Raw genomic sequence first — 15,132 nt, 5'->3', positions numbered from 1 at the left:
GAAAAGATGGATGACACTGTCCAGAGGCACATGTAAGGGTGGTGACAAGCTGGGGCCTGGATGGGAGGGACACAGCAGGAAGTGGGTGAGGCCAACATGTGAGCTCCATGCACTGCCCTCGTGATGGCCACTTCAATGCCCCTGCCCAAGGTGATCCCCCAAATGCCCCACCCAAGCACCTGAACAAAAAACCCCATGTTTTCAGAAGCAACAGACAGGAACAGCCACATGCTCCCAACAGAGGCAGGGGGTGGGGGTGGGGGGGCGAGTTCATATGGCTGTGTCACACAGTTAGGCAGGGCTCAGAGTGTCTCATGAGAGCACAGCACTGACAGAAACCACCATGAGGGGCCACCTCCAGTCACCTCCTCAAATAAGGCACCTGGCCTCAGAGGTCCTTGCTAGCTGCAGAGTATTTCCTATGTTTCCCTCATGTGGTGAGGTAATTTACTTTAGATGAAAACTATTTCACAATCTCTGCAAATGAACATCAGTGTTGCAAGCTGTCAGCACCGTCTACAGACCGGAGGGTCAGCTCAAGGTGCAGCCTAGGAACATGGCACCTCCTAGACCCACTTTATCTGGCAATCCAGAGAAAGAAGTGCCCTCTTCAGCCCGGGAAAAAAGGGGCAAAGTCAGGACCTCATCTCCCAGGACGAACCCCCACGCCCAGCGACACCAGATGCTGGCTGTCCCTGCCCTGCCGCAGGTGGCACCGTCTCTGTTCAGGTTAAGCTGCAGCAGGATGAGACATGAGTACCTCCCGGAAGTGGTCGCTGATGAGCAGTTCCAGAAGTTCCTCCTCAAACTTCTCCAGTGAGGGGTACAGGGTGAAGAAGAGGTCATCCAGGTGCCTTGTGGTGGGCTTCTGGAAGCGAGGCTTCCTCAGGACATCACCTGGATGGGAAGAGGGATCATGTTGTCCTCGGGGGGAGCAGGCGAGGCCACACGCCATGTTCCCACCAGTCTCAGGCACAGTGATCAGGACCTGTAGGCAAGAGCGCTCGCTGCTCAGACAATGCACCAGAACCTCTGCAGGGCGAGGCGGGCTGAGCCAAGCTCACCCAGCATCTGCAGGCTCCAGCTTTATCACCTGCAGCTTCAGCAGGACCACGCCAGATCGACTGCTTCTCACGCTACTGACCTACCCTAAACCATCTGAAGCATGCAGGAATGTGCATGCTACAGACACCGGAAGAAGCATGCCAGCTGGTACCACAAAAAAACCCCTCCTCTCTGACCCAGAAGCACCTCCTAGGGCTGCCTGGGGACAGGGAAGATGAGAGTAGCTGGGGGCATGCTCGGTGTCCACGCTGAGGGCAGGATCCTGGCATGTTAGGGAGGTCTTCCCCAGGACCCCACAAGCAGCCAACCACTTTTCACGACCCTGTGGAACCTGTGCTGTAATGCTGTGTCCCCATCTGCTCTCATCTCCACCTCTTCCTGCGCTTTCTGTGATCACTTACACACTTAGACAGAAGGCTGTGGGGGTTTTAGGACCCAGCTCCAAAGACAAAAAGGACAGGTGGCTGGGTGCGGTGGTACATCCTGTGTGGAAGCCTAGGGCAGGAGGCTAAGGCCAGCCTAGACTCCCTCCTTTTGGCAGGAACGGAGAGGAGGAAGAGAGGGAGGAGGAAGAGAGGGAAGAGGAAGAGAGGGAGGAGGGATGGATGGAGGGGAGAGGTAGAAAGAGCCAAGCTAACACTTAGTGCTGAGGAAGCCATCAGAAGAGCACTGTGGCCTCCAGATGGAGGGTCAGAGGTGTGGGGTAAGCTGCCATCAGGCTGCACCAAGGTCTTCGGAGACAGCGACATGAGTGTGTCTGATAGCACTGAACCTTCTAAAGAAAAGTGTTGATAAAGATGCATTCACATGCTTGTGTGCACATGGGTACACTGCATGTGTGTACTCGTGTGTGCGTGTATCTGTACATGTGTAAGTATGCATATTTGTTTTGATGGGGATCAAATCTAGTGCCTCATCTGTGTAGGCAAACCCGGCAATGTCTGGGTGAGCATCTGGTGCCATCCTGACTTGGGAAACTCTCTAAGCTGCAGCCAGAAGGCAGGAGGAGAATCACTGCCCTCAGTAGGTCCCCTGAGTGGTGAGGTGGTGCCCTAGCCGGAGGACCCTGCTGCCCTGACAACAGATGGAAAGGCGGCCGTGTGGCTGCTCCGTATAAAGCCTCTGGGAAGATGAGGCAAGGAGGCCACAGGGCCCCCGTGGTGGGCAGAGGTCCCTGAGGCATGTCCAGCACTCAGGTCACTCCGAGCCGGAAAAGAGGAAATCGAGAGATGTAACGGCCCTCCTTTCTGCGACTCCCACTCTCTCCTCTCCACTAAGCAGACTGCTGTGTTCTGCAAAGTGATCTGTTATGTCCACCACAGAGGCGCAGGCAGGAAAGCGGGGCCCGAGCCACCTCAGCATTTCTTCAGGACTGCGTCCTCACCACGCGCTGGCAAGCAGTGCGCCACTCAGACGCTGATCACAGAGCAGGCCACAGACGACTCCACTACAGACAGGAAGGACTCATGGTCGGGACAGGTGACAGTCTGCATTGTGTGTCTGGTGAAAGACGACACCGACTCCTTCTGGACTGAGTCCCCCCTCCTCGACACTCAGCAGCTCCTGTCATGTACTGTCCCTGTCACTGGGACACCTCGGGCCGCCACCCCGCTGAGGGCAATGGTGGCATGTCCGTCTTCTCACAGTGCTGACCTGACTCTGCGCCTGCATTATCTGCTTATACAGACACAGGAAGGGGAACCCCGCATCCTCCCTGCCCTCACAGGGCTTACACTGCCTTGGGCAGAGGGTGGGTCGGCTCTACACCATGGGGCATGCCAATGTTCAACAACCAGGCACAATAATGAAAGACAAGCAGCCAGCCTGGCCCTGCACAGGCTCCAGTCCAACAGGGGAAGGCCATGGAGGAGAAGGACGCACTGCTCAGGATCCACAGCCGGGAGAGAAATCAAGCCCCGGCAGGCTACAAGGGAGACAGGATGTGGACGAGGTAAGAGCGCGCCTCGCCAGAGGCTGCACCCTGATGTCCAGCAGCACAGACAGGCAAGGGCCTGGGAGAGGCCAGGTGCGGGAAACAGAGGCCCCAGCTGCCAGAGCTTAACAGCACAGAGCCCAGTAAGGAGCCTTTCACAACCCTCGGCCAAACCACCCGAAGGCCTGTACTGAGAGCAGGCCAGCCCACAGGAGAAGGGCTGGGTCTGACCAAAGCCTCCGCCTGTTTACAGGAGCAGGGAACTTTTTAGGATTGTGACTGAAATAAGGGAGGGCTCGGGAACCAAGCTCGGAACAGACCCTGACTCTCCCTGTGGCGCTGGGCCAGCTCCTCCTGTTCTCAGGAGTTCAGCTCTGTAACTGTGCGTGAGCAAGCCGCGTCCCCCTAAACACAAACACACAGCAGTTCCCACAGAATGTCCCCCTGTGCAGGCCACTCCAGGGACCCACTGTGAATGTCCTCTCAGCTCACACCCCACCTCTGCTCCCCAGAAGGACACGTGACAAAGATCAAAACGGCCTATCCCAGAGGACTACCGTCATTCGGCAAAAGAGATTATAGGGCTCAGACATCTCCGGTGGCTCACCAGAGGCCAGTCTACCAAGAGATGCCACCCCCGATGGCTGGTGGTCTTGACGAAGTCCTGAGGGAAGAAGGAAGTGCCTCCTGCACCACCTTACCTGAGAACCTTCGCTGTGTGTACAGCACACACCCAGGAATGATGGGAAACACTGTGAGCCACAGCTTGAGGGCTGAACAGCCATTTCAGTGATCGGGTGTTTGGTACACAGGGACCGGAGAGCAGGGACACTGTCAGCAAGGAACCCCCTCCAGAGCTGAGCAAGCCAACAACCTTGTCGTGAATGGGTGCTGTCACAGCACGGGTGTGACAGAAGAGAGACCCACACTCGCTATGGCTGGAGCCCATCCTGAGAACAAATCTGCAGTGTGACCTCACTGCATGCTGCTTAGACAACACAGCCAAGGCAAGGGTGGGTGACAACCGGTGACCCTGGAGGGGTCATCCTAATGACACACACCCAGCCCTACATGGCAGCAACACAGAGGGCAAGGAGCCGGTCAGGAGCTGGGAGGGTGGCAGAGCCTGGCACTCCTGGAAGGGGCCTGGGCTGGGCACCCCATCCAGGACCACAACCATAACCATGACCCTGCTCGGCACAGAGGCGAGGAAGATGAACCCAAGCACAAAAGCCACAGTGACGGGGTTTGGGGGGGGGGTAGAACCTTCTAGAACAGATCATAGGGGACTAAGGAGGCTGGGCAGGTTTGGGAACCTGGGTAGCAACCATCTCTGGGCCGTGTCTTGTGACCGTGCAGGCCCTGGAGTAAAGTTCCTGAGTCTCAAGGTTGGCTTTGCGATCAAGCTGTTCCCCCACCTTCCAGGGGCCAAGGCTGGAAGGAGAGCACCTTCACTCATGTACTGAAGAGAACGCACAGAAAGAGACCAGAGTCCCAGGAACACAATGTTACTGGCAGTGGCTTTCTCTGCAGCGTCAAGTGTAGATGGAAGAATGTTTAGTCTTTCCCGAATTTACTACATGAGGATTGTTGGTGTAACTTCCAATCTTAACAATGTAAGGATGCTTAATGGCCCTAACAACCCACTTAAAAATGCTTTGGTGGTAAGCTTTGCTATGTGTATTTCAGGACAACCAAGAAGTAACAACGGCAATGCCCGATACTGGGACCCAGGAGGGATGGGACCCAGTGACGGGTTCAGGGAAAGATGGGGAGCAGGCTGGAGGCTATGACACTCTTCAAAATGGGCTGAGTGGTGGATGTCACTGTCACCTCCTCTCCCACCACACCACAGGCCACACTGCTGAGCCACTGAGGGACATGTGGGCAGCCCAGCCACCTTCACCTGTCAGGGTGAGCCGAGGTCTGAGCCTGAGCTCACCCAGACTCACAGTGGCGAGGTCCAAGGGCAGCTTACCTGTGTCCCCGTGAGGAGGAAGGAGGCCAGGGATCTGCTGGAGACCAGACACCAGGAGATTCTCGGGAAGCAGGTGGAAGGCAGGCTCCAGGGGTGGGTGTGGCTTCAGGGTGTACTGGAGGCTACAGTTCTCCATCAGTGTCATGTGCTTGCTCTCTGGGGGAGGAGCACCAGACATGGACTAAACCGAGAGTATTTCCAGTCAAAGAGCTAAAACCCAGAAATTTAGAACAAATGCCACGAGTAGATGGATGGCTTGTTTTCCTAGGGAATAATGTCAGGCATGTAGCACACATCTGTCTTCAGCACTGGGGAATCACACGCAGGAGGAATGTGAGTTCCAGGCTAGACCTGGCTACACCCAGCACAGCTTGTCTCAAAGAAACAAAAATGAAATAAAGGCAAAAAGAACCAAGCCACATTCTCCCTGTTGAAACTGAAAAGACAGAATCTTGTTTCTTGGCTTTGTTTGTATTCTGGGTGCATGCGTGCATGTGTGCATGTGTGCGTGCGTGCGTGCGTGCGTGCGTGCGTGCGTGCGTGCGTGCGTAAAGTTCAGGACACCTTGGGTGCTGTTCCTCTGTAGCACGAATCTTAAAAGGTCTTATTAATAAAATCAAACCTGAAGCCAGGTATTGGGTGAATGCTGGAAGATCAGAGAAGCAGAACAAGCCACAGCCACCTCACCTTGCCAGTTCCTCAGCTGATCCTGTTTCCTCAGACTGGATGCCTCTGAGTCCTCATCCAAATGGATCTCAGCTGAATTGCTGCTCAAAAGCCTAAAAGCTCTTGGTCCTCACACCTTAAGTACCTTTCTGCTTCCTGCCATCACTTCCTGAGATAAAAGGCGTGAGTCACCATGCCTGGCTGTTTCCAGTGTGGCTTTGAACTCACAGAGATCCAGACGGATCTCTGCCTCTGGAATACTAGGATTAAAGGCGTGTGCTACCACTGCCTAACCTCTATGTTTAATATTATGACTGTTCTGCTATCTGACCCCCAGATAAGTTTATTGGGGTGCACAATATATCAACCACATTCCTCAGGTTCCTTCCACTTTGTGTTTCAGACAGGATCTCTCTTGGACTAGATTTTCACCAAGTAGGTTAGGCTGGCTGGCCAATGAGCTTCCAGAGATCTTCCTGTCTTCATCTCCCTTCTCACTGTTGCTGGAATTATGAGTGGGCGCCACTGTGCCAGCTTTATTACCCGGGTTCCAGGGACCAAGTATGCGTTTTCTGAGACAGGTTCACTGTCTGTATTGCGCAAGCTGACCCAAGAACTAAGAGATCCCCCGCGCCTCAACCTCCCAAGTGGCCAAGACGCCACCATGCCCAGGCAGGTCTGCAATAGTGAAGTCTTACTCTGACAAAGTCAGTCTCTCCAGCCAGAAAATAAGCTGTGCAGTTTCCACGCGTGGCTGGGAGACAGGAAGATGCGCAAGCTGACTTCCTGAGCCACAGCCCTACAGGCAGCAGCCCCACAAGAGGCAGGCACAGGTGTGCAAGGCAGAGGCAGAGGCAGGTTCCTCCTCCGTCCATTACAGAACCAACGCCAAGCCCGTAACACAGGGACCAGAACCACTGCAGAGAGACAGCCAGAGAGGGCGAGGTGGAAAGCTCTCAGGAAAGTCAGGAGCTCCAGATACATGCCAAGACCAGGCTAGGCTCTTACGTTCTATGGGATCCTGGAGGAGCGGATGCAGAAGGGCTCTGGGGGTGCCATGATACAGCCTCAACCTGAAAGACAGAAGCAGGAAACCGTGTCAACTGCCCATATCTCATGACCAGGACAGTTCCTGGGAACCCACCTGCCAGAGCCTATTAAATGTTCCTGGTCATATCTGCTGCAAAAGCATGGTGGCTGAGGGCAGCGCCAGCCCGCCATGTTGTGATAAACATGCCCCACAGACCTGCAGCCCAAGAAGCAAGAAGCTGTGGTCTATGGATAGACAGTTAACAGTGCTGGCTGCTCTTCCACAGAAGCAGGGTTCAGTTCCCAGCACCCATGTCAGAAGGCTCACAACCACCTGTAACCTCTAGATCCAAGGGATCTGACACCCTCTTCTGACCTCCAAGGGTGCACATACATGGCAGGCACACACGCACACACATACACACACAAATAATAATAATAGTAATAATAATAATAATAATAATAAGTATTATTATTATTATAACTTTAAGCTAGAAAGCAACAGAAACAGCCTGAGAAGTCCCAGGAAGACATTATCCAGCCCCCTTACTGGAGCCATGTTTTCACCCAGGCATGGCATTCCCATGCACGTGTCTGGCAATGTCTGCAGGGTATATCTAGTTAACACACTGGGCAGAGACTACTCCTGGCATCTGCTGGTGGAGGCCAGGGGCACTGCCAAGAATCCCACGGTGCACAGGATGGCTCCACAACAAAGAACGACCAGGCCTGAGTGAGCGGCTCCAACACTGAGAAACTCAGATCTAGAGGTGCAGTGTGAACTGGAACCCTGGTTGGAAGGATGGCACGGAGCTTATCTGTCTCGGTGCATCCAGTTCTAAACAGCCTGGTGCGTAGCAGGCACTCGACTGTCACCTGCTGAGGGATGACTACCACAAAGTCAATGTCACACGGCTGCCTCGTGCAGGGATGAGTGGGTGGGCAGCCGCAAATCCCACACACAACAGGCTCAGGTCAGGGCCTGGGCCTATGTACAAACCGTATCCGACCTGACACTCACCCAAAACTGGTTCTCTTTCCACAGAAAAGAGCAACTCTTTGGTTAACTTGAAATTAGCACCAGACACACACGTGTTGTACAGACATTCTTGCAAACGAAACACCCATACACATAAAATAAAAACAATTAAATCTTTAAAAAGAGAGAGAGAAGAAAAGAAAGAAAACACAGAAGGTACCGTTTGTCCTGGGCAGCAGAGGTGGGAGATTCCGGCTTATTACCAAAGATTCGAATTATTCCAAACCCACAGGACAGCACCTGCAGGGTGCCGTCCCTCTTCCTGCCCTCAGCGACCACTTCAACCACAGCCACGACGTTCGGGTGGTTCAAGGTCGTGTGGAAGTAGAAAGGCTGCAAGAAGAGAGGCAGAGACTGCTGACGGGGGTGACCACAGGCAAGGCGCAGGGGGGGGGGGTCTCCTCCCCAGATCCTGTCACGGGCACCACAGCATCAGGCCCCACCCGGTGCCCTTGAGAGGCAGGAGAGCAGAGCACCAGGACAAAACCTTCACACGCTGGGGAGGTGCAAGCGGGGGAACTGGAGTTCACATCCCAGAAACCCACGGAACCGCCGGCTGGGAGTGACGTCCCGCTTGTAATTCCAGCCCTGGAAAGCAGAGATGGAATCCACAAAGCAAGACGAGCCCTATCAGTGAGCTCCAGATTTGACTGAGGGACTGCCTCAACGAGGAAGGTGGAAGAGCCATCATCCCTTCCTAGTTCAGTTCAATGTCCTTGTCTGGGGTTCAAAGTGACCAAGTCATAGTCCCGGTATCAACCTAAGGCTGCCAAATGCACTCAGACACATGTGTATACACCCACACAAATATGTGTACACATACACAAATATGCCTACTCACATATGCATGCACAAGCACGCGCACAGACACACACACACACACACACACACACCACTGTTAGGCACAATCAACCCGAGCCTTAGTCAACACAACAGCATAGAAACTTGGATCACAGTGTGGCATGCATGCTGACTCTTACCCCGCCCCTCATGTGTATGTTTTATGAAGTTCCATCCAAACTAAATGTACTTCAACCAAGAATTCTTAGCCTTCTCTAAGCTAAGAAAGGATGCACAGCTCACAGCCGGTGCCTTTCACAGTGAAAATCACCTGAGATCTGGTTGGGAGGGCGTGGAGTACTTAGGCCCTTAGAACACAGGTAAGGGGTTTTTTTGTTGTTGTTGTTGTTGTTTTAAGATTTTATTTTTAGTCACGTGTATGGGGCGGGGTAATGTGCATGCAAGTGCAGGTGCCCAGAGAAGCCAGAAGAGGGAATCCAAAGCCCTAGAGCAGGAGTTACAGATTGCTGGGAGCCATAGGTGCTGGAAACTGACTTGGGTCAAGTCCCATTAACTGATGAGCTAGCTCTCCATTTTTGTTTGTTTGTTTTGTTTTGTTTGCTTTTTGAGACAGAAGTCTCAGTAGCCCATGCTGACTTTAAATTCATGATGTTGCTGAGAATGACCTTGAACTCCTGATCCTCCTGCCTCCACCTCCCAAGTTCCCAAGTGCCAAAGAACAGGCTTGTACCACCAAGTAGGTATGACATCTTTTCATTAAAAGATTTTTGGAACCTAGTATATGATAGAAATTTCATCTTAAAAGGTCCTCCATTTATAACATTCCTATTCCCAGAGTGCAAATGGGAAATCTCTGGTCCCTTGGGGGTGAGGGCACACAGGGAAAGAGACAGGACAGCTGAGGCACACACCACACACACACACACACACACACACACACACACACACACACACACCACACACACCACACACACCACACACACACACACCACACACACACCACACACACACACACACACACACACATACCACACACACATACCACACACACACCACACACACACACACACACCACATACCACACACACACACCACACACACCACACACACACACCACACACACCACACACACACACCACACACACCACACCACACACACACCACACACACACACACACACACACAACACACACACACACACACACACACACACACACACACACACACGCCTGGTTCGGTTCAATGCACTTGTTTTCGGTTCTAATTGACCCCATCACAAGCATAAGAGACAGAGGTGGAGCGAGGGGTCGGGTTTGCCAACCACAGGACCTCTGGTCCACACCCTAAGGAGTAACCCTGGGCTGGCTTCCATATGCTGCCAACTTTTAGTGTCTGGGTGTCTAGCCCCCAGCTGAGCACAAGGACACCCCCTGAAGACAGTGCCAGGCAGGGCAGAGGGCGGCCAGTGCCATGAGATTGGAATTCGGGCTATCACTCCTATTAAGGAGTCATTACCACGGTGTCACCCGGAAAGTGGTTACTGTAATCCCAGACTGTCAGCCAGGATAACAGAGAGATGCATTAAAACATCAGCCACCAACTATAAATCGCTATTCTATTATCTTTTATTGCAAAATGATGAAATAATGACCACTTAGAGCTGACAGGTGGCTGGGCTGAGACAGAGTTATGCTTCAGGTTCCCAGACTTGCGCTGTCTGCAGAGCCCTGCTGGGCCGCTGGGCCCGTCACTACCTCACCTGATATTTACACCTGTGCATGCTGGTTTTATGGACACTGCCTTCTTTCTTCTCCAGCAGTAAAACAAACATTTAAATCCTCCTAGGAAGCAGTAGGCATAGCCCAGTTCGGAGGTCACCTTGAAACTGCTCCACCTGAGCAGTGGGACCAGAGGGGGCAAGTCCAAGGGAAAGAACCACAGACAAGCATACTACACCACTTAGGCCCTGCCTTTCGTGGCCACCAAGACAACTGCCTTGGAAAAAAGGAAGGCGAGAAAAATGCCAAAAACAGCTTTCTCATCTCAGCCGGTCCGGCATCTTCCATCAGAGAGCTAGCCTGATCGCAACACACGGAAGGATAACCCAAGCTCAGTCCAGCAGCCCCATTCCCAGCTAAGAATGAGCTCTTTTCCAAACATCATTCATTGTCCTTCCAGTGTGGGGGCCATGCTAGAGAAGTCATAAGGAACCTGGAAACACATCAGCCTTCAACAAGCTCAAGGCTCAAAGGGCGGATCAGGCAGCTATGGAAATGCTTGCATTGCTCAGGAACAAACAGCTTTGGGGAACTGGGGAAGCAAAAGCCTCCTAGGACGGACACACAGACACATGCTCACCTCTGTTCTTCTGGATCATCTGTGCCTAGGAGCAACCCCCACCCACACTGCCCCAGTTTCCCAGCATGCAAAAGGCTTGGGCAAAATCCCAGACAGCCCTCCAGACCAGGGCAACTTAATTAACACAACGTCATCACATGCTGAGGAGAAAACTCTGAGTGTCAACTAGAACAGCATGATTAAAAGTCAAGCCCATAAAAATTCCCTGTGAAGAAAGTCATTCTGAGCAGAAGAGACGGCTCTCACCCACCATGTCACACACTGGCCAAGGCTCCTCCCTGGCAGGGTAAACAGATTAATAAATCATCTCAGTGATCCTGTCCTGATGCCTTCATCTTCAAAAACAGACACCATTGCCTCGGGGCCAGGTTTCCATTTCTTGCCCACGACGACAGAACTGAATACAGCTCTGACAGCATGCCTCTAGGAAGCTGTACTTGGCCTGCTCTGCTGAAGGCTACGTCAACCTGCTACCCATGCTCACAGGACCAGCAGAGAGCTGAGAAAAATTAAACCAGCATTGTGCAAAGAAGTAGTTCAAAACAAGCCAGTAGAGGCTGGGGAGACGGTTCAGAGTGCTCGTCATGCAAGCATGGAGACATGGGTTCGGATCCCCAGCACCTAGGTAAAATATCTGTCACCTCTGGGCTTGGGGTGGGCACGGGGGGGGGGGGGGGAGGGGGAGATGGTGGAGATAGAAGAACTTGCTACTGGTCAGCCTAGCCAAAAAGCAACAAGTACCAGGAAATGAGGGAGAGAGTGATAGAGCAGGGCACTCTGACCCTCCCACGTACCCCTGCACAACAGACATACACACACACACACACACACACACACACGTACGCACACGCACATACATTTGTACACATATGCACACGCACACATTTGTACACATATGCACACGCACACTCACCGCATACCTGCACAACAACAATAATAATAAGCCTTTAATGCGGGACCGTTGGGAAAACAACCCACAAATGCCTCCTGCAGCTCCCGTCTACTGACATCTTCTAGGCTCAGGTTTCCTGGCCAATGGCCATCAACACTGACCAAGCTGGGCCCACTCTATGCACCCCAGTCTCCCCTAAGACAGTCACAGGCTCAGTTCTGAAGTTGGGAGCCGACCTTGTTGGGAAGTTGTCACAGTGGTAGGATCAGGCTGACACCACCTCAGCACAGACCAGACAGGGCAGGCCAGCCCTCAACGTGAGTGGTTCTAAGGCTGAGAAACTCAGATCTCTAGAAGGACAATGAGAACTTGAACCCTGGCTGGAAGATGATACAGGAGCTTATCAGTCTCTCTATGTTAGCACCTATGCAGACTCGGGTGCAGTAGACACTCAGACGTCTGCCCAGTGAACGCACCCTGCTTCATGGGCAACTGCTGGAAACCAGAAGACTTACACTCGAGGTGCACATCCCTGCATATGGTGTGCAGAAGACTTTAAGGTCACAGAGCTGAGTGACCTTCCTGAGATTCAGGCTTTGGCCCATGTGCAAACCACAACAAATCTGGCACTTAGGCCCAAAGCTGGTCCTCACTCCAGCTGGAAAGTAATTCCTTGACTAACTTATGAAAGGGTGATCAAACACCACAACCCAAAGTAAGAGACACTGGAGAACAGAAGCAACCAACCTCAGGCCCTCCCTGGTCGCCAGGGACTGGCGAGTCACTCCCCATACAGTGAAAACCCAACCTTGGCAACAGCCAAAGACTCTGCTTCTGTCAGGCCCCACTAGGCTGATCCCAGGAGTGAGTACTTCTGACCTCGTGGCGGGGGAGGCTGCCCTCCTCCTGCAGGAACACAGCCACAGCTGAGCAGGGGTTGCCCTCTGGGCACGCCGCCGTCCCTCGCTAGCTACCCGTGAGCGGCAGCAAGACCGAGAGAGTCAAGTGTACGATCTGGATCGGTCTGGCGAAGCAGGGGTCCAGGAGGTGTCAGGACCTTCCTGTCTGCATCCTTTCCCCGCACGGCTCTGAGGAGTGAGAGCCGTCAGGACTCCATCCTCACTACTCTGGTGTTCCAAGTCTTTTCTGAGAGTAGAGCTGACTGCAGTTCTGAGACAGCATCTCCCACCCACCCCCACCGCCTCCACCACATGCCAGTCACACACACACATGTATGGAGCCAGCTCAATACATCAGAGCAGCCCAGACAATCGAGTAGCCACACATAGACCCCGCAGCCCCAGAAGCCCCGAGCACAGCCCCTTGGCACTGGTGGCTCCTTAACCTCACAGCAGATCTGCCTGAGCCACTGCTTAAGGGAAAGGACCTCACACATCTGTGTCACCTCAGAAAGTCAAGCAGCATCTCAGCCATCTGTCTCTACAGGCATGTGGCCGGGGCAACCAGACAGCCAGTGACCGCAACCATAGCACACACTAAGTACCCCCTGAGAGCATGTCAACCTTGTACAACACAGGTGCAGGCACACACCACACAGAGCAGAGGGAGCGTCCCTTTACTTAACTGAACACAATCTCCTCTTTCGTATTCAGGAGACAGGAGGAAGTTGGCATAAAAGGTCGGGCGGGCTTCATCACTGGGCCACCACTGGCCTCTGCTGCTTGCAGTGAGCATAGCAACGAGCAGGGAGAAACCAGAGCAAGCAAGCTCAGGCATTACCCTCAGGACCCTCAGTGTCCGGCCACCACATGCTAAACCTACACACTTTCCATTCCACTGACTCCCAACACACAGCCTCAACCAAAGGCAAATCAACACTACTGCCCAAGCCGAGCTGCCTTGTTGTTGGTTGTTTTTGCTCTTTTGGGGACCCACCACCCAGCTCCCAAATAAATCACACATGGATGCTTATTCTTACTTATGAATGCCCAGCCCTAACTTGGCATTTCCTTAACTTTAAATTATCCCATCTACCTTTTGCCTCTGGGCTTTTCTTGTTCTCTTACTTCTGTAAATCTTACTCTTACTCTGTGGCTTGCTGTGTAGCTGGGTGGCTGGACCCTGGTGTTCTCCTCCTTCTCTGGCTCCTTCTCTCCCTTCTCCCAGATTCCTCCTTCTATATACCCTCTCTGCCTGCCAGCCCCACCTATCCTCTCTCCTGCCTTGCTATTGGCCTTTCAGCTCTTTATTAGACCATTGGATGTTATAGACAGGCAAAGTAACGCAGCTTCACAGATTTAAATAAATGCAACATAAACAAAAGTAACACACCTTAAAATAATATTCTACTACACAGGCTGAGTTGATGTGGCCCCCACCAGCATGGGTCACCAAGCCTAGGAATAAGCCTGAATCTTGGATTACCTGGACAGAGGTCTGTGTCAGGCCTCAGGATAGCTGGCCAGCAGGGGGCAGTGAAATCTAAGGGTATCTGGGCTTCTGGGACATCTGAAACCCAGAGTAACACAAGGTCAAACCCAAGACAAGGACATAAGCAGCGTCAGAGAACTGTCTCTCACAGCCGCCGGGTATTCTACAAGGGCCACCCATCTGTGACTCCCAGGATTGGAGATCTTGAAAGGCCCTGCTTCCAACCCGGCAACCTAGATCCCATGCTTCCGAGTCAGGATCACCAACGGGGAGCGGAACATGTGCAGTGGAGCTGATCCAACCCATCTCTGAATATGCAGAGCTAAACCAGGGGACACGGAGGGAGAGGGGGGAGGGTGTCTCTGTGCTGGCTTCTAGAAGGCTGCTGACCGAGAGCACAGACGCACCTCCAACACCTCCAACCAAGGGCTGTGCGTCCTGGTGGCCAAGGTGGAGGCTCCACTCTCCATGCACCTGCCTTCTCCCCTTTAAAATGAGGACTCGCGACCGCTGCCCTCCACAAGAGGAGGACAAAGACGAGATGAAGGGGCGTGCTTCTTTCACGCCTGACCCTCGGGAACCCTCCCCAGAGAAGGCACGTTATCACGGCTGCCGTCACCATTCACAGAGACGTGTCACAACACAAGGTTTTCATGGGCCTCTGCACGCAGGAGAGAGAACATCAAGAGAGCCCGTCCATCCTCCAGGGCTGCCGCCAAAGGCAGAAGCGGCTGCGCCATCCCCCATGGCTGTCATGAGACAGAGGACAGACCTGTGTCAAAGGCACAAGGCCAGCCCCTGCCTGTGCTGAGACGGCCCTCATGGAGCCACACAGAGCCATGTACAAGATTGACAACATGGACTCCTGTCACCAGCACACTGGCCTGGCAGACCTTTCCAAGACATTTGCATAAGCCACCTGATAACATCGCGTCAGACACACTTCAGTTCCCATGACATAGATTTTGCCAAGGCTTTGT

The 15,132-nt window shown here is 53.2% G+C and overlaps 1 protein-coding gene across 2 annotated transcripts in view; it reads right to left on the bottom strand.

The window, feature by feature from the left end:
- The window catches only part of Nphp4 (nephrocystin 4), a 92,780-nt gene that overhangs the window by 63,870 nt on the left and 13,778 nt on the right, over positions 1 to 15,132 (bottom strand). For both annotated transcript variants that reach the window (XM_076565767.1, XM_076565766.1), the window contains exons 4-7: positions 7,871 to 8,043; positions 6,651 to 6,715; positions 4,977 to 5,132; positions 761 to 897 (exon numbers count right to left, since the gene is read on the bottom strand). In XM_076565767.1, coding sequence (XP_076421882.1) covers positions 761 to 897; positions 4,977 to 5,132; positions 6,651 to 6,715; positions 7,871 to 8,043 — 531 coding nt within the window. The remainder of the gene's footprint in view (positions 1 to 760; positions 898 to 4,976; positions 5,133 to 6,650; positions 6,716 to 7,870; positions 8,044 to 15,132) is intronic.

This window comes from Peromyscus maniculatus, chromosome 2, assembly GCF_049852395.1.
Source record: "Peromyscus maniculatus bairdii isolate BWxNUB_F1_BW_parent chromosome 2, HU_Pman_BW_mat_3.1, whole genome shotgun sequence".
Lineage (NCBI taxonomy): Eukaryota > Metazoa > Chordata > Mammalia > Rodentia > Cricetidae > Peromyscus > Peromyscus maniculatus.
The sequence above is the reverse complement of the archived record's forward strand: the minus strand, read 5'-3'. Positions and strand labels throughout refer to the sequence as shown.